The following is a 19253-nucleotide window of genomic DNA, read 5'->3' as shown; positions in this document are numbered from 1 at the left end:
TGATGTTTTGCATAATTTTCCATCACTTTAAAGTCAGCCACTTTTTGTTTAGCAATAAAATACCTGCACATTTTCCATACTGCTGTATTTTACTGCTAAATATTTTAACATTTTAAAAATATTTAAATTCTAGATTCATTGACATTATTTTTGACATATTATTTAAAATATGTGGCCAAAAAAAACGCTATTTTTTATTTACTTATTTTGGTGGGACCAGTGAAAATTTTGGCAGGGCCAGTAAAAACCTGAATTGCTGGTCCAGTCGGGCCAGTAGAAAATGTCCTTAGCGTTGAACCCTGTACAGTATGTATGATAATTTTTTTCAGGGTATAATGTTAATGTATATTAGGCTACTCAATCGTCTATTACTGGAAAAATTATCTTCTGTGGACACAACAGAACTAACTGACTTAGTTGCGCTATCAAGCGGCGGTGTGTGGGTCAGTCCTGACATTGAAGTACAAAGTATAAGCCTATTAATTATTACTATTAATTATTACTTATATTATTACTTATTAATTATTACTATCACTATTAAACTGCTAAACATTTAAACTGAAATTTAAACTCAAATTTTGTTACCTATATCAAATATTTACATAAAGATTATGATTTATTATCATTTTTGAATTATTATTTCTATTGAAGGGACTAAGCCGAAAAGAAAATGAATGAATGAATTATTTATATAATTTTTTTTATTTTTTAAAAAACACACAAATATATATATATATATATATATATATATATATATATATATATATATATATATATATATATATATATATATATATATATATATTATGTGTCTTGGCTTCTCTCTTTTTTTTTTGTCTCCGGCTGATCACATGCCTGAATATAAATACATATTAAAAAAATGTAACTAATAAGCTTTCTGTTTTTCACTCACTAAACACAAAACTATGGATGCGTAATATGTGTGACCACATTAGTAGAAAGGCATGGGTTCATATTATTTAAACTGCTTTGAATAACATTATTATGTATGATCAGTTTCAGCCTTCTGCCATCAAATGTGTCATGATGACCACTAAAATATATAATTGACAAAATAAAAATAAATATTTTTATTATTTGCACTTTTTACGTAAAGTTTATATTATTGTAAATTCAACTTGATTATATCAGCAAATTGAAATAAAAACCAGACTATGACTGCATGGTTCAAGTGACCCGACTCTTTCAGTGTAAGCAGTTTGAATTTTCACTAGTCAATAAGAGTTGCATTTGATTTAAAACTGTAGAAAATGACATCATCCTTAACGCTTTCATTTCAGGACAGACTTCAGCAGAGTCCAAAACCTTAAATCTCATATAGTAGAAAAAAAAAAAAGCTTTTATATTGTCATGTAAGTAATTAAGCATGTTAACTGAAGAGAGAGCGCAACATCTGCCACGTAAACAGTATAAACTAATATAAAACTATTGCATACATCACATCACGCAATGGTCATGACATTAAAGTACCAACTGGTTTTAAAAAAGCCTAGATTAAGAGTATGGCTAAAAGAGAACCGTTTTAGTCATAAACTATAGCAAAACAACTTGTCAACAGATTACATACAGGAATGAAAGAAAGAGCACACTTTTATTATGAGATGTCAGACAGCGCCTGCTCTTTTTTTCCTTGTCATTGCACTTTTGTCGTGTGCAGTGTAAATATACAGTAGTTATTGGATATGAGTCACTTTTAAAAGATGATAAGCGGGTCATCAAAAAAATCTGAGACAGTCACAAAATCCAAGTTGACAATCAAGATGTGCAGTGGAAATGCAGACTAACTGATTGCATGCATTGTTAACCTTGACCCATGTTCTGGGATGTTAACCTAAATGCTGGTTAACATTGAAAAAGCTTCATTCTTTTTTTTATGCACCTTGGTGGGAGGTACTTTAGTTTAGCAATCTGCTAAATCTAATAACAGAATTGAAAACATCTTAGTGACGGGCATAAAGAGATGATCGCACAGAACATGTTATTGCTCTCAATGTTGTGAGAAACATAATTAGTCATAATGCTGTTTTTACGATAATAGTACTTTAACCTCAGTCAATGAGTAGAAAAGATTGCAGAGTCTAGAGATGCAGTAACGTATAATAAGCAATATCTGTGGGTTTGTGTAGTTGCCAGAGGTGTCAGGACGTGATAACCGGCCTGGTTTGCCAGGAAAGCAGGCTATGCCGGACGCTCTTGCATTGTACCAGCAGCAGATTACCATGGCACATGAATCCTCCCAGGAGGCCAAACAGCAGCAGCAACAACAGCCAACCAAATCACAGCATTACCCTGCGGCAGGGGACTCCGGCAGCCCTCGGGTCAGGACTCGCAGCCCTGGTATCTCTGACAGAGAGAGAGAAGGTAAGCTGCTCTCTGTTCTTTACCTTTTTTGTGTTCTTTCAGTACATTTTCTCCCCAGCTTTCTCAAGCACCCTGGATTTCCACACCAGCAAGTTCTGATGTGTGTGTATGTGCTGTGCTGTGCTGTGCTGTGAATGAAGCTGACTGGATCCAACCTAGACAGTCAGTTAGTGAACAACCAGCAAACCCCAGTTCAAGTTGGTTTTAAGGTGCATCTTATAAAAAGATTAAAACACCAGGTCTAGGTAGGAATGTGTTCCCACATCTGCTTGTGATCTGATGGACCAAAATGCATCTTAATTGCTGTTGTAAACAGGGTCTTGCTTAGCCTCGGACAGCAGAGCGCACACACATCTAACGCGATCTTAATGTGAACACTTAAATGATCAAATACATGCACATTTGTGTCAGAGATTACATACAGGAATGAAAGAAAGAGCACACTTTTATTATGAGATGTCAGACAGCGCCTGCTGCATCACAGTGTTTAGTGATTATTCATATTAACCCCCATTTGTGTAATAAACAAACAAGTTGAGAATCAAAAGACACTTGAAAGAGAAACCATATCAAAGCTGCACTATTCTTAAAGTGACAGCGTGCGGTATTCCTGCTGCTGCCGACTGTATTTATTATTAATCAATAATAAAATCAAAAATACAGTGAAGATGCTTACAGCACAGTTTAAACATAACAGATTTAATAACTCATTTCTAATAAGTGATTTCTTTTATCTTTGCTATGATGACGGTACATTATATTTTACTAGATGTTTTTCAAGATACTAGTATTCAGCTTAAAGTGACATTCAAAGGCTTAACTGGGGTAAATAGACAAGTCATTGTTTAACAGTAGTTTCTCCTGCAGACAATCAAACATATATATTGCTTAAAGGGGCTAATAATATTGAGCTATTAAAATAGGTTTCAAAATATTCAAACCTGCTTTTATTTTAGCTGAAACAAAACAAATAAGCCTTTCTCCAGAAGAAAAAAAATATTATAGGAAATACTGTAAAAAACCCCTCTGTTAAACATCAATTGGGAAATATTTATACAAAAAAATTAATTTACAGAAGGACGGATAATTTTGACTTCAACTAATAATCGTATTGAATATTCGTGATTACAATTATGACCAAAATAATCGTGATTATGATTTTTCCCATAATCGAGCAGCCCTAGTATATGATGTATTAATTGTTGAATAATCTGGAGACCCTTTGGAAGTGAAAGAGTAACAGATCATCTTTTTCTATAAAGAGAGAGGGTCTCGATTTTTCTCCTGGTTTTATTGCACACAATTGAATGTGAATCCTCCAAAACAAAAATGTCCCGTTGTTTAGCAAAGGTTGTTGTGGGTTGATTGTCTGGGCTCTCAGCACAAAGATAAATCCCAAAACTGCTCCTTTTGAGCACATGGAGAGAAAAGAGAGTGTTTGGTCATGGCCATGTGATGAGCTGCAGTGTGTCTGTCCCTGCAGAGCTGGAGGGGAACGAGAGATGGCTTCAGGCTCTGCTACATGGATTACGTAGGTTTACACATTTACACACGCATACCCGCACACTATTGGAGCAGCCTCTAATCAAGCGTGTTGATTTCTGGGAGTGTGAATGATCTGCAGATGTGTTTGCATGCCGCTACGCTCACAGATTTCAGCTTACAGAGTGCCGATGAGCCTGGTGATTTGTAGACTCTTGGAGTCTGAATAACTGCTGTCTGCGTGTTTTCACATACTACTTTTCATACAGGGGTTGTGTTGATTTGAGCTTTGACATCTTTACCTTTGGCAAAAAAACAAACAAAAAAAAACAAGGTGTGACAGACTGCAACCCAGTCATCATCTGGTTGACAGTCACTTCTGTGTGTTTTGTTCATGTGCGCAGATAAATCCCGGGCGTTCTCTCCTCTTGCAGATGGCAAGAAGAATCCCGGGGCTGATGACATTCGGGCTTTAGGTCTAGGCCGGCCAGTGATGTCATCGTACCTCTCGCCCAGAGACATGGCCAAATTCAGCCAAGAACAGCTGCTACACTACAATCCCTGTAAGAGAGCACTGCCTTGTCAATTGAATTAAAGTGATACATAGTCACACCCATCAATATTGATGATAGTACACATTAATATAAGTTGTGCATGTCACGTTTTATTCAGAAATTATGTTGAATAGGCTGTTTGGATTAACTATACAAGGAAAAATAAATATATTTATGCAGTTTGAAGCTTTATGTTTGAGAAATTATAAAGGATCACTAACTTTATAAAGTCATTCACTGTTTTGTTTTGTTTTTTAACACATTTTTACCGACCTTATGCACCTTAAATGAGTTCTCTGGTGTGACAGTGCAATATATTAATGAAACCAACTCTTAATAATGTACAAATTGTGGGAGAGCTTCTTATCTTCTTTGTTGGACACTTATCCTCATATAGCGCTATTTACTTTATATGAAATAACCAATTTTTTTTTCATCATGATTTAGGGCTGGGCGATTAATTGAAAAGTAATTGAAATCAACATTCAGAACCTATAATCGGATCTAATTTTTCCAGGTCAATTTTTTCACTTACCTTCCTTAGCGTGGAGTCACATAAGCCCGCTTTGTCCAGGCGAATTCATACTTATTATATTATAATTTAGGTGGTTTTCACACCTGCCCTATTTAGTTCGGTTGAATCGCACTAGAATTTGTTTTCCCTCTTGCTGCGGTTCGTTTGGGCAGGTGTGAATGTAGCAGTCAACCAAACGAACCATGGAGCTGTTCGTTGGTGGTGGAAAAATTATCCAAACTAAATCAGACCCAACCGCAAAAAGTAATGTGACTATTACTACATTAAAAACATTTGAAAGAAGAAAAAAAATATTTCCTTTTTCGAAAATAGCCACAGATTAGGCCTGAGGTGTTTATTAATGATTTTATGATTGTCTTTTTTAAGTTAAGAAATGTAATTTATTGAACTATGCTTGAGACATACCATAAGACAGTTTAGACATTTGGTTTAAAAAAGTAAGCTTTTACAGTTTTTAAAACAAGATCCATAAAAGACAAAGAAATGTTTAACCATTTGCTGCATTTTAAATGATGTCAATACTAATTATATACACTAGCGATTAAAGGTTTAGGGTCAGTAGGATTTTAAAATGTTTTAAAATAAGCTTATCCGGGGCGGCATTTATTTCATCAAAAATACAGTACAAATTGTAGAATTGTGAAATGTTATTGCACTATAAAATAACTGTTCAAACGTAGTTTATTATTTAATTAAATCATTTATTCCAGTGATTTTAATGATGAATTTTCAGCTTCAATACTCCAGTCTTCAGTGGCATGATCCTTTAGAAATCACACTAATATTAATTATTATTATTGTAATTATTCATTCATTCCATTTTTTTCGGCTTATTCCTTTTATTAATCTGGGGTCATCACAGCGGAATGAACCACCAACTTACCCAGCACGTTTTTACGCAGCGGATGCCCTTCCAGCCACAACCCATCACTGGGAAATATTATTATTGTTATTATTATTTATTATTATTATTATTATTATTATTATTATTATTATTATCATTATCATTATTATTATTATTATTATTATTATTATTATTATTATTATTATTATTATTATTATTGTTATTATTACTGTTGTTATTAGAGGTAATAGTAATGAAAGCAATAATGACTGGAGTAATCTTATCATTTGAAACTACATACAGTAAGAAAGCAGTTATTTAAAATTTGTTTAATAATTACATTTATTATTAATAATTACTGATATATACATTTTTTTAACAAATGCCAACTTGATGAACAGATTTATTTTCTGAAAAAAAAAAACTGACCCCAAACTTTTGACCAGTAGTGTAGATATCTGTCATCTGTGACAGTGAAAATACAATGCCATGTCAACAATCCTATACATACATTTCTAATAGTTTATTTATCTCTTTTAGCGTTAGCTTCCACTTTACAGCCACAGGACAGAATGGCTGCAGTGCGGCCTCTCCATATTCCAGAACCCCCTCCCCTCATCTCCTCTGCCAAACCTGGTGGCTCCATCACACAGGTGAGAGCGACACTTTATCTTGATATGCCAGTCTTATGAGTTAGCGTTACTGTGACCGTTCATCAATACTGTAGGGTTTTAATGTGCATAATTAAGCTGTTGTTCATGTTGTATTAAATTGCAGGGTACTCCAGTGCAACTGCACAATCCATCCCATGGCTCTGAGCATGGGAAAGTCCCAGCTCCAGGATCACTGGCTCTCTCCTGGGTGGACCAGAGGAAAATGGGTAAGCGCGAGACCCGAGCCATCACAAGTCAGCTATCTGTTTTCCATATCCAACATCTCTTTCTGTCTCCTCAGGCGGGTTTCCAGTTGTTAAACAAGAGCAGTTGTCTCCTCGTGCGGCTTCCTCCTCCTCCTCTCAGGCTGAGAATCTTTCCACACAGGACAGTTCTACATCACGGGGTGAGTTTGGGCCAAATCATCATCCCTCATCTCAATTTAATCTTAGCCCAAAGAGATTAAAGTGGAGGACTAAAGTTCATGCACAAATAGATTTCAAACATCATTAACTCTTGTGTCTCTTAGGACCCATGCCAGCTGTTCAGGGTGGCAGCATTACAAAGGGCATCCCTGGCACACGTGTGCACCAGGATTCTCCCATATCATATCGAGGTGGTTCTATCACTCAGGTGAGAATCTCACACAGTGTAAAGGGTGTTTGCAATTGCTTTTAATGACTGATGAAAATGTTTATTCACAATAAATATATTTTATTTTTGTAAGTAGTAGGGCTGCAGGATATTGGACAAATCAGACATTGCAATATTTAGCTTTTCTGTAATAAATATTGTGATATACAGTCTATACAATTTCACCAGATAACTTGAAAACTACTATTTGAAAGGAATTTATTAGATTAGTCTGATTGGGATAATTCTTTAGGTAAGTTAATTATGCTTAAAATATAATAAACAAATTTCAAGCATAGATAAATTCAAAAGAGCAAAGATAAACATGTGATTAAATAGTGTTTATGTTTTTCAGGGCAGTCAAATACTGTAGTATTTAGTAGGGATGTAACGATATTGTAAATACCGTCATACCGCAATATTAATTTTTTTCGATATTACCGTAGTCGCATGACTCGGTAAAACTATAGATCTTCTGAGAAAATTTGCTCAGGCGAATGAAGCGAACGGAAGGTAGCGAAAACTACAATTCCCATCAAAAAAGCGGGTGTTGTCGCCGCGCGCGTACTGAATAGCGGTGTTGTCGCGCGAGTTCTTATCAGCTGTGTTGTCGCGCGCGTACTGAATAGCGGTGTTGTCAGCACACTGTTCAGATTGATGCAGACATGAGATCTCTATCTCACTCATGGCTTGTCCTCTCAAGTGGGGGAAAGACAATGCACAACGTTACCAACTGCTGTTAACCTGGGCCAAGTCATATCTCTCTTGTCCCAGAAACCTCAGTCCCAAATGAGAGGGTTTTTTTCTGTTGCAGGGGACATTGTAAATACCCAGAGATACCAGCTTTTACCAGATTATATTTATATGATAATTTTCCTTTAAACCCATCTCTATCTAAGTGAGTGAGTGATTAAATGTTGAATGTGATGAGTTTTCAACAATACTAAATTGAAACTTAATTTTTTTACATGGTTTAATATTTTTTTGTTATTAAAATTGAAGTTCCTGTTTCAAAGCTTACAGATAGATGGCTAATTTGTATTTCATTGACACTTTTGGCACTTTTTTGGAGTATTTTCATAAGTTTTGTTTTTTCCTGTAAATGATTCAATAAATACCGTACCGTGACATTCATACCGAGGTATTACCATACCGTGAAATTCTGATACCGTTACATCCCTAGTATTTAGTCATCCTTGGACTAATCAATGTAAAATAACACTGTAAAAGTCTTTACTGTATAAATAATTTAATAAAATATACATTAATAAAGTTACAAAGGGGTAAAATATCTTGTGGCTGAAAACTTCAGGCTGTAAAAACGTGCAAATGAAAAACTTTCACTCCATTATGTTTAAACTCTGAAATATACACTATTCTCCTGTGTTCTGAACTGTTGATGTTGAACTCAACATATCCTGCGATGTGACTATAGCTGATGTGCACATTGCAATATCGATGGTGAAACTATATATTGTGCAGCCCTAGTAAGTAGCAACATTCAGGAATGTTATTCACAGATAACAACTGCTGAAACGAATAACACAGACTCATCTGGGTACTTCGAATCACCTCGAGTTTTAATAAACACATTCATGTTTATATGCTTATCCTTGTTTCTGACTATTTTTGACTTTGGCACCATATTGTGACTGAAAAGTTTTAATACAAATACAGTGCTTCCGACACATTTTGAAATGTTCTTGCGGTGGTAGCCTTATTTAAACAACTTTTACCACGGCACATGGTTAACTACATGCGACAAAAAAAAATAAAAAATGTTAAAGTATTTAAATGAAAGGTTCAAGAAACCCTCGAGTACTTTTTTGAGACTTTAACAGATTTGTGTGTTGAGCATCAGTTAAGAAAACGTTAGCACCTTTCAGCTTTAATTGTTGAGAAACCTGGATAATTTTGAGCTTTAGTCAGCTAATTTCATCTTCCGTTTATAATAATTTTTGGAGATTGATCAAAAACTGTGATGTAACGCGAATCTGCTAGTGGAGTGATGACGCATCGGTTTCTCATTATTAGTCATAGCTCAGTTTTGTTATCCTATATGTTCACAGACTCTGCATATGGCTTGCAATATATAGCGTTCATGAAGAGTCATATGTGTTTGTTTGTTTGTGTAAAGCAGGGGTCTCAAACTCAATTTACCTGGGGGCTGCAGGAGGCAAAGTCTGGGTGAGGCTGGGCCGCATAAGGGGTTTCACAAAAAAAAGTCCTCAAATGTCATTATTAACAGTTTTAATTATTTCTTATGAACATGAAGTGTCCTGAACATTAATAGAACATTGAGTGAAGATTATGAACAGTTCTTCTGAACATGGCATCTTTTGCCTACTTCTTGCTGCCAGAGACTTGACAGCGCTTCTTCTCACAAATTTGAACCACATTTGGCTTTAGAGCGGAAGCAGTTGAGACCCTCAGTATGGCTTGAAGATGATCATCATTAAGTCTAGACCTGTACTTTGACTTATTGAAGTCCTAGGGAAAAAGTAGGGGAACTCACTCAAAACTTCCATTCCCTCACCTAAAAAAAAAGGCGTATATATGTATAAATAAAACACCCCCACCCCACTCCAGTCACATCAGTCTGTACCAGTCTGTATCTACCTATACATGCAGGGCAGGCACGTGCACACATAGGGCTCAACCTGTGCAGAGCACATGCCCTTTTTAGTCTTGCATAGAAAGTGCCCTTCCAAAATGATCAAAAGTGCCCCCGCGACGTGACACACCCTCGGTCCCGCCCTTCAGTAGGCGCGCGATAACACCGCTGATCAGAACGCGCGCGACAACGCGCATTGAGTGACAAGCGCACTGTGTACGGATAGAATCAGCGGAGCGGGGAGCGCTCTCTCTCACTGCTCTGCTGAATCTGTCAGTGTACAGCAGTCAGCGCGGGCCACAAAATATTGCACTGAGGGCCGCAAATGGCCCGCGGGCTGCGAGTTTGAGACCCCTGGTGTAAAGCAAGCATTATTGTCGGGAGAACTATGCGAGAATTGGAGAATGGCGGACTTTATCTTTTATCAGTTCCCATTTAGACACATTGCCTATATCTGTGCTGCGGTGCTCACCTATGTTTAAAATCCTCCAGATAACCGGCAGGGCTAATGGTTTAAATAGACAAGGCAAGAAACCTGCCGCACTGCTATCCATTGTGTCTGCATTCAGAATCGGGGATTCAGGAGGAGGGAAGTCCTCCTCATTTATAGTGTTTATATAAACACGATTATCTTTATAATTGTAGTTATGTGTATATGAAATTACGAATACCGTATGTAGCAGGGCATTAAATTACTTATTGTTTATTTCTTTGCAGTTTTAACATTGTAAACTATAAAATCATGGGTCTCGTTTTGTGAGCCAAATCACAACAGTTGTTCGCTCTCCTCTTTTTCCCCTGCTCTGCCGGCCACACTCACTCCTCCCTCTGCTCGCAGCGCTCCACACCCATCATGAAGAGTTTTTTTGAAAAAATTCTGAGGTAGACTTGAACCGAAAGAGGGAAGGTTTATGACCCTTAAAGAGCCCATATTATACATGAAATAGGGTCATATTTTGGTTGTAAGGGTCTTTAGCAACAGTCTAATATGCATGCAAGGTCAAAAAACACTTTCATGGTCTTATAATCTGCATTTATTTTTACATAATTATCCCAGCGACTCCCGTATGAATCGTCCAGTGATTCATTTGTTCCCAAAACCCTCCTTAGTGCGAAGCTAATCTGTGCTGATTGGACCGATGACAGTCTGTTGCGATTGGTCGACTGCCTTCAGTGATAGACAGAGTAAAATGCCTAGCAGCTAATCAGCAATATAGAAGTAGTCACAGTTCATACACGCTCGATAGTGTAAGGCGTGGATTTTAGCTGCCAGTGGGTCAATGTAAATACAGACGATGGACTTGAAAATACAGACGACTGACTATTTTATTGAGCAAAAACTGTCGAGGAGATCTCCTAGCTTGTCTCACTCTGCTCTTTTCACAGACACACACACGCACACACACATTGTCCTCATCCTTGCGCACACACACACACACACACAAACACACACACACACAACCCTCCTTTCACTTCACTTAGAGCTGTGTTACACACTACATGGAAGGGCATTTTCCAAAAACCCATAATATGGACTCTTTAAAAAAGAAATCCACAATTTGTTTTACTTTTATTATATTCAGTAACCATGTGCACCCACCAACAGGTAAAATTTGCTGCGGACATTTAGACAGTATTGCCAAAGCATGTTAAATATCTATAAAATATGTAATATAGCAACATCATCAAATTAAAAATATATACAGCAAAACAGAACTAAATAAATGACATAAAGGAATAAAAACGTCTATGGAATAAAAATCTCTAATTAGTATAATAATTACAAGAATAAATAGTGTTTATTGTTCACTAGGTAATCAATCGCGGATGTTTTGCTGTTGGGCAGATACAAAAAAGTGTAAAAGGATGATAATAATAAAAAAATAAATGTCCTACAGTATATACCTACAGTAGGTGGTCGTTAATGTACCTAGTGTCGCACCCAAGTAAAGTCTATGTGTGGGAAGCACTGAAGTAAGTTACAGTAGGCTGCATTCAGCTACTTTTATTTCTGTCAGCTTTTAATTGGAGTTAATAAATTATTACAGCTTAGATCAACGTTTTGTTTCTAACTGTTTAGTTGTGTGGCAAGTAGCCATGTAATAAGTAGGATAATGCACATCTAGACAGGTGTTTTTGCAGAATATAGCCCTTCAGTCTTACACAACAGCCCTCTGCTGCATGTCAGGCAGATGATAAGCCTGTCCGGTTTTATTCTGCGAGAACAACCACCTAGATGAAGATTATCCCTTACTTAACATATATGCTTTGGGTCTTGTGTATGAAACAAAAGGCATTGACAAGCTCTCCCTTTTTCCTGTACTGTGTAAAATGCGCAGTGAACTATTTTGTGTTAGTGGGTTTTTCTGTTACATGATGTTCTTATTGTTGAGTCCACACATTACAATGAGCAGTCAGCTCAGATTAATGGTTCTTCAGCAAATACTGCGTCACTTTATGACATAACAGGCCGTCAGTTGCCATAACAACAGGTACACAGCGTTCCGTCCTCCTTTCTTCTTTTATTAATGTTTATGTCTCATCACAGCCTGACGGTACTCAAACACACACTCAAAGTGCCAACTGACCTACTACGACACATTGCATGCTCAAGCAAATCCCAGTAAGTTTGGGCGAGCACTTAAGCAGACTGAGGTCAAGACACAGAGATAAGCCGTGTGCTTGACTGGATGACATTTGGAAGAGATAATGAACGATAAGGAGCCGTTGGTAGTAACTGTTCACCTGATATCAGGTAGAGGATACTGTCATAGGCAGCTCTATGATGTGTTCTGTGTAGAGACATTATCTGCTCCGCCAATTAAAGATCAGGGGCCTCATGTACGAAGACTTGAAATCTTACTAAAACATTGCGTACGCACAAAGCTGTAAATGTGTGTACGCAGAAAAAAATTCAGATGTATGAAACACTGCGTACGCCGAATCCCACGCATATTCTTTTGTACATCCGAATGAACGTGAAACTGAGCGCAACATGCACAAGCACAAAACCTCTCCCTGCCTCCTCCCCCGTATGAATATGCTAATGACTATGCTAATGGCAAAACCCAACGATAAAGCAATGGCAAAAGCAAGCAAAAAGAGAAACTTTGAACAGAATGTGAATTGGAGGTGCTGCTTTCAGAGGTAGACCTGAGAAAAGCGGTGTTATTTGCAAGTTTGTTCTCCGGAATAAACAACAAAAGAAAAAAATAGAGTGGGAGAGTTTAGCTGATGCGGTCAACACAGTTAAGTCTGAACATCGCACTGAGTGCATTAAAAAAAGAAATAGTCTGGTTTATATCTGTAAAATGTTGCAGCACCCTTAACAGTCTCAGTGGCGCTACTCGTAAGACGCATGTGATCATGTATTGACACGTTTGAGCATGAATTCGGCTCGAATCCAGCGTCTGATGAACTCTTTCTTCTTTTTTCCCCCGCTACATATCAGAGTTTGCCTACTATTTATCACGAGAAAGACAAGTAGGAATCATCAATAAGTTTGTGCATCATATTTTATTTGCACATTTATTGAATGGAAATGTTTCTGATTCACGCATGCAAATCTTCAGACAGTGTCTTTATAGCAATGTGCGTGCGGTAGATCGCTCAGATTACATTGGGAAAACAGGCGACTGCTGCAAATTGTGCTTTAATGTTTAGCTGGTCAACTGTATGGTATGGAAACCCTATATACCTGCTGAACCCGTCTCATACAGCTGCCATTGCAAGGCTCAGACACTTTGTAGAGTGCAATTTAACACAACTGCCTCTAGGAGTCGCCAATGGAAATAAAACAGACACGCACAAAAAATGTGCGTACACCAGCCAGAAAGCTGCCGTGAAGCTGCGCACATTCCCACGTTCAGTTCATTGTTAGTAAATCAAAACGTGAGCGATTCTGAGCGTGAAACCTGGCGTACGCAAAGTTTTTATGCGTACGCAGCGTTGATACATGAGGCCCCAGATGTTTATATTTATCCCTGGGATGATTTCTTGCACCAAAAAAGCTGGCAGCCTCTTATAGTTTAGCATGGTTATTATTTTCACAACTGTAACCTAAAAATATGATGGTTTTGAAATATCAGTGAGAAAAAGTACTTGCTCATTTGAGTTCTTTTTTCTTCACAATACAAAGGTTAACCTATTTCAGACTTCTCCTTGTCTTAACGAAATCTTGAATGGCTTTTTATGAGAGCTGGGAAATAATCGCTAGCTACCAAAAGTCTATAAATCACATCAGATCACAGCCGTCAAAGCAGCAAAAGTCCCACTCTTTAGTTCTCAGTTAACAATTTATCACAGTTCTCAGACATGAAGCTTTCTCTGTCGTGTCTTTCAGGGCACTCCTGCAGATGTCTTATATAAGGGCACAATAACCCGTCTCATCAATGAGGACAGTCCCAGCCGAGAGAGAAGCAGAGAGGACACTCCTTCTAAGGGGCATGTAGTCTATGAGGGCATCAGCGGACACATCCTTTCCTTTGAACGTGAGTGTACAAATCTAAGTGCCTATAACCTAAGGCAAATGTCTAAAAATTGCAGAACTTACTGATTTGTGAATGTTTGAACAGGGCGTCCAAATTCTAAAGAAGAGGGTTGTGGGGATGTGGGGGCTGGCATGAAGAGGTCCTATGATATGATGGAGGTTGGCATCTCATCTCGTGTGCCACCCATCAGAGACCCCCTATCTGAAGGTGAGCATAACATCCCTTTTAGAAGTCGCAGACATGTAGTTTCACTGTTTATCCTTCACCTGCCGTTTCTCTCTTGTGCAGGCCTGATCATTCGAGCAATGCCTCCAGATCGAGATAGTCCTCATCCGCAACTCATCCGTGGATCCATATCACAAGGTCAGGACGATCTTCCAAACATAACCTTGACCGATCACTTTTAGCTTCCACAAGGATTCATTTCCTTGATTATTTCTCTCAGGAATCCCACGGGATGATTGTCAGCGTCGGGAGGTTAAGCAGATGAAAAGAGAGGGCTCCCCATCACCCCGTGGACCTGGTCATTCCACTGATGCTCTGAAATCACGCTCACACGAGAGTATGGTACCCACAGTCAAAGAGGGAGGGCGCTCCATCCATCTGATTCCACCTGAGGGGGTTGTAATTGGCAAGCCCAAGGAGGGTTCAATCACACAGGTGATTTTATCTTGAATTTAGTTAAATTACTTGAACTGCTTCAAATTTAGCGCATTTTAATATTATGGTTGGATAGAATAATTCTGAATTGGAAACTTAGAGTTGGTACAGATTAAACCCTTGGAACTGATGAAAGTCATACAAGGCTTTAAATACTCATATTTGTGGTTTTATTTGTTTACAATATTGAGACCTGAATACTCACTGAATGTGCCATCTACAGGGTACACCTCTGAAACAAGAGCCCCCCGGCTCATCCAAGCGGCATGATGTGCGCTCCATCATTGCCAGCTCTCCACGGCCATATTCCGGACTGCCCTCTCATCTAGATCCCAGGGGTTCCGACAGGGCTCGTTATGAGGAGGCAGGGGGCAAATCTCGACCCAGTGCTGTAGTCAGTGCCCCCAGCTCTCTGTCCCGTGTCTCTCCATTGGCACTGAGTGGAGAGCAGAGCAGCAGGCCTCACCACAGTCCAGTGGGGTATGAAGATCATAAAAGATCCAGCTACCCTCCGCCCTCACACAGAGCCTCTCCACTGTCTGGCAGAGAAAACTCACAGCGTGCTCATGAAGGTATCATGATCATCCAGTCAGAGAAAATTCAGTAGCTAATGTCCTTTCTTTGAGGTTTGAACATTGTTTCTCTGTGTATATTTAGGCTCTAGTAAACCCCAACAGCAGGAGAGAAAGGCCACCCCCACCCCAAGAGAGATGGGCTCCACTAAGTCTCCATTGGCAGTGGGTGAGCACACTGCAAATTTAGCCTTCGAGAGGATCCTTGGGTTGGGACCGGACATGTACCGTAGCCAGATGTCTCATTTAACGTTTGATGCCGCAGCTCTGCCCAGGGGCATCCCGATTGACTCAGGTATTCCACATATTTGCAGATTAGCAGAAAATGTCAGTGTGCAATTTTCCATGATCATTAATTATACTTGGAAACATTAAAATTTTCATGTATTATGTTATGCATCATCTCAGTTTGTCTTTGCTTTCCCACAGCGTATTACCTGCCTCGTCACCTGGCTCCTGGCCCTGGCTACCCACACCCCTATCCACCCTACCTGATCAGAGGCTGTTTCCCTGAAACAGCAGCCCTGGAAAATAGACAAACGCTTTTCAATGACTACATTACCTCTCAGCAGATGCACCAGTGGCCTGCTGCTGCTGCAATGGCTGCCCAGAGACCTGACCTGCTCAGAGGCCTCACACCTAGAGAGCAGTCCTTAAACTTAGCCTATTCACCCACGCCTAGAGGTGAGCCTTTCTGAAAAGCGTCAAATCTTACAATTAACATGGTATTCACTTCTTATTTGTTTTTGTCTGTCAGTCAAGTCAGTCATCAAGCAAAAATTCAACAGAAATAGACACTTTACAAAAAGATTGAGCATTTATATAACATTTTTATTTAAATTAAACAAATGGTATTTAATTTTTAGAGGTACATTTTTATGTTTTCTTGCAGGAACATCTGCATCTCCCATGGATCGTATCACATACATCCCAGGAACTTCTCCAGGTTTCCCTAGCGGAGCCTACAACACCTCTCCTATCTCACCAGGTACAGAGTAGCATGCTAATTTCAAACATATTTTTTGAAACAAGTTCAGTCCCCTTACCTTAATTATTGCTTATCTTCTTAACAGTAGGAGCCTCTCACATGAGCAAGATCCAAGGTGGTTCATCATCTGCTGAAAGAGAAAGAGAACGGGAGAGAGAGAGAGAAAGAGAGCAGAGAGAGCGAGAAAGAGAAAGAGAGCGAGAGAGGGACAGGGAGCGAGATCGAGACCGGGAGCGTGAGAAAGATCGAGACAGGGACAGAGAAAGAGACAAGTCTCTCAGCCATGGTAACGTGGAGCACGCACCTATATGGAGACCAGGTGAGACCCCTTTCAGCACCTCTTTATTTTAAATGGGTACAATCAGTTTCTTAAATATCTGATAGTTAATTTATTTGGAACATGTGTATTTCTTTTAATGTTACATTTTTCATATTTTACATATTTCAGTAACTGAATTTCTTGGTAATAGCTTAAGTTAACAACATTGTTGTATAGTTAAAATTAATTTAATATGAAGTTGAAAGTGAACCGAAAGCATTTCTTCTTCAAACAGTCAATTGTAGAATTAGCTTTAGTGCACTTCGGTGAATCTTTTAAATGCATCTCAGTATTGCTAAAAATCTGAACTTTGTTTCTGAGCAGGAGCACCTGAACAGATGAGCGGCAGCAGTTCTCGTCCCCCTTCTCATCCTTACAGTCACCAGTCCCCGCTCTCGCCCCGTCCCCAGGACAGCTTGCAGCAGAGACCAAGCGTCCTGCACAACACCAGCTCCAAGAGCCTGTCAAACTCTGAGCACAACAATCCTTCTGTGCTGCGGTGAGTCTTCCCCACTCAAACTGCTGTCTGAAGCTCCATCTAGTGAGATCAACATGTTAAAGCTGGCTCTAATTTGTTTCTGCTTTTCTTCCTTCAGACCACCAGGCTCTGCTCGCTACCAGGGCTTCAGTGGGCACCTCCAGAGGTCTGGTTTACCCGGTGAGGGTTACCCATCTGGAACGGACCCAAGTGCTAAAGACTTGAGCAGAGATGGGGGCAAAAGCCATGGGCGAGGAGGTCTGCCCAAACACCAAGACCTTTCATCCTCTTCTAAATCTGACTCCAAGCTCGCCAGTCCTGGTGCCGGTGGTACATATCCCTCTCCATACAACCAGGCCCCTGTTGCCCACCTGCCCACAAGTCGAGGGCACCCCTTGTTGGCGCCCGAAAGTGGCGGTGGCGGCAGTTCCATCCAATCCCGTGGCGGGGACAGCGGCAGCAGCGCGTCAAGTAGGGAAAAGACTCAAAACAAAGTGATGTCCATACAGGAACACGAACTTCGAGCACTCGGTAAGACCACCATGACAGCGGCCAACTTCATAAACGCGATAATCATGCATCAAATTTCTTGTGATGCGGCGATGCCAGAGACTGGTGCGCTCGCGACCAACGGCACCTGTGATGGTAAGATGCTCTGGGACCTTTGGGCCGTTAACGCCACATCCACGCCCTCCCCTGCCCATTCTTCCTGTTCTCTACCAGTCCACCAAAACCCTCTCCCTCCCTTCCTCCCTCCCTCCCTCCCTCATCATTCCTCTGCCCATCCTGCACCCCTGCCCCTTACGTCTGTGGCCTAGTGCACGCTTGTGGTGGTTGGCATTAATGAGAATCAACCCAGTTTCCATTATTCGTTCAGTTTTTTTTCCTTTGAATATGCTTTTTACACTTTGCTTTTTGTTTATTTTTTGGCATCTGAAGCATTGCTTAAAGACCACCAAAGGTTTTCCTCCCCTTTTTCGCGTCATCTCATTGAACCCTTTGTCAAATCTGACTTTCGAGGGGAGATTCTGCATGTTTCAGTCCAAACGTCCACAATTTAAAACAGTGAAGCTCATTAAACATATTGAGCTTTGTAACGGCCACAGGCGTATATCGTAGTCGACTGATAAATCACGCCCTAACGATCCAGAAAGATTTGTCTGGCGTCCAGCTTTATCTAGACCCGAGAGAGATCCTGAGGTGAACTTTAAGAACTCATTCATTCAACGGTGATGTGGTTGGTCATTGTTTCATAACATCCTTATCGGCTTGCGTCTTGTGTTCCTCCTTTTCTTCTTTTTTTCTCATTTGGGGAACGTTTCATAGTACTACATGTTTGCTTCCTGTTTCATTTCCTTTTTTTTGAGATAGGGCACACTGGCACTTTGGCCAGTTTGATAGCTGCATAAAGGAGACCATTAAACTAGATCTAGGGAAAGAGCTGGAGTTAAAGTATTTTTAAAGTGTTTGTTCCCAATGGGTGTTGATCGTCTGCAGGACCAAATACTACAGTACATCATATGCTTAGTTCACACTACAGGATTTTAAGCTTTAGTTAACATGCTTGCTAACAGAAATGAGACATCTTTATTTTTGATCTTTATGTGTGTGAACTAGTGAACGACTTCAGACGAAAATCCAAAATATAGCATGCTAAATATTCCAGACCAGTTGGCTGACTAAACTCTATGTTGCAGACCAGCGAATTGACGATGCTTTCAAATGCTCTCTGCTTTCAGAGATTTCAAATGCTGCATCAGTGATGTTTTCACACAAGCAGCCAATAATGTTCAGCTCTTTCTGACAGCTTCGTCCTCAATGTTTTATTAGCTGTAGTTTAGGGGCTGGGGAGAGTTATTGTGTGAGATTGTGTTATCATATCCTGTAGTGTGTGACGGCCCTCTTGTGGATCATCTATGTAGTGTCACAGAGTATGAACACCACAGCAATTTAAAGCAAGTTGTACTCACTGCGAGCCACATGGGCAGAGCTGAGCTCCAACTCCTCCTTGCTGCACTTCTTCCGCAAGTGATGTAACTGGGGGTTGGG

General features: G+C 39.5%; 1 protein-coding gene and 1 long non-coding RNA gene across 39 annotated transcripts in view; both read left to right on the top strand.

Moving 5' to 3' along the window:
• ncor2 (nuclear receptor corepressor 2) overlaps positions 1–19253 on the top strand; it is a 202475-nt gene that overhangs the window by 164947 nt on the left and 18275 nt on the right. For 7 of the 38 annotated variants that reach the window (XR_015497180.1, XM_087263553.1, XM_087263555.1 and 4 more), the window contains 18 exons: positions 2148–2382; positions 3866–3913; positions 4299–4427; positions 6338–6450; positions 6575–6677; positions 6752–6856; positions 6980–7083; positions 14040–14187; positions 14272–14394; positions 14476–14550; positions 14633–14847; positions 15071–15419; positions 15505–15714; positions 15849–16103; positions 16312–16407; positions 16493–16726; positions 17051–17225; positions 17323–17735. Coding sequence is in view for 35 of the 38 variants with exons in the window: in XM_087263553.1 (XP_087119679.1) it covers positions 2148–2382; positions 3866–3913; positions 4299–4427; positions 6338–6450; positions 6575–6677; positions 6752–6856; positions 6980–7083; positions 14040–14187; positions 14272–14394; positions 14476–14550; positions 14633–14847; positions 15071–15419; positions 15505–15714; positions 15849–16103; positions 16312–16407; positions 16493–16726; positions 17051–17225; positions 17323–17735 (3130 nt within the window). In the remaining 3 variants the exon portion in view is untranslated. 38 annotated transcript variants of the gene reach the window in all.
• LOC147842827 (uncharacterized) lies at positions 8547–13484 on the top strand. Its single transcript, XR_015498334.1, has 3 exons — positions 8547–9214; positions 10048–11365; positions 11412–13484. It is a non-coding gene; the product is annotated as an uncharacterized LOC147842827 (long non-coding RNA).

Source organism: Danio rerio, chromosome 8, assembly GCF_052040795.2.
Source record: "Danio rerio strain M-AB ecotype USA chromosome 8, GRCz13ab, whole genome shotgun sequence".
Lineage (NCBI taxonomy): Eukaryota > Metazoa > Chordata > Actinopteri > Cypriniformes > Danionidae > Danio > Danio rerio.
Note: the sequence above shows the minus strand (reverse complement) of the source record. Positions and strands in the feature narration are given on the sequence as shown.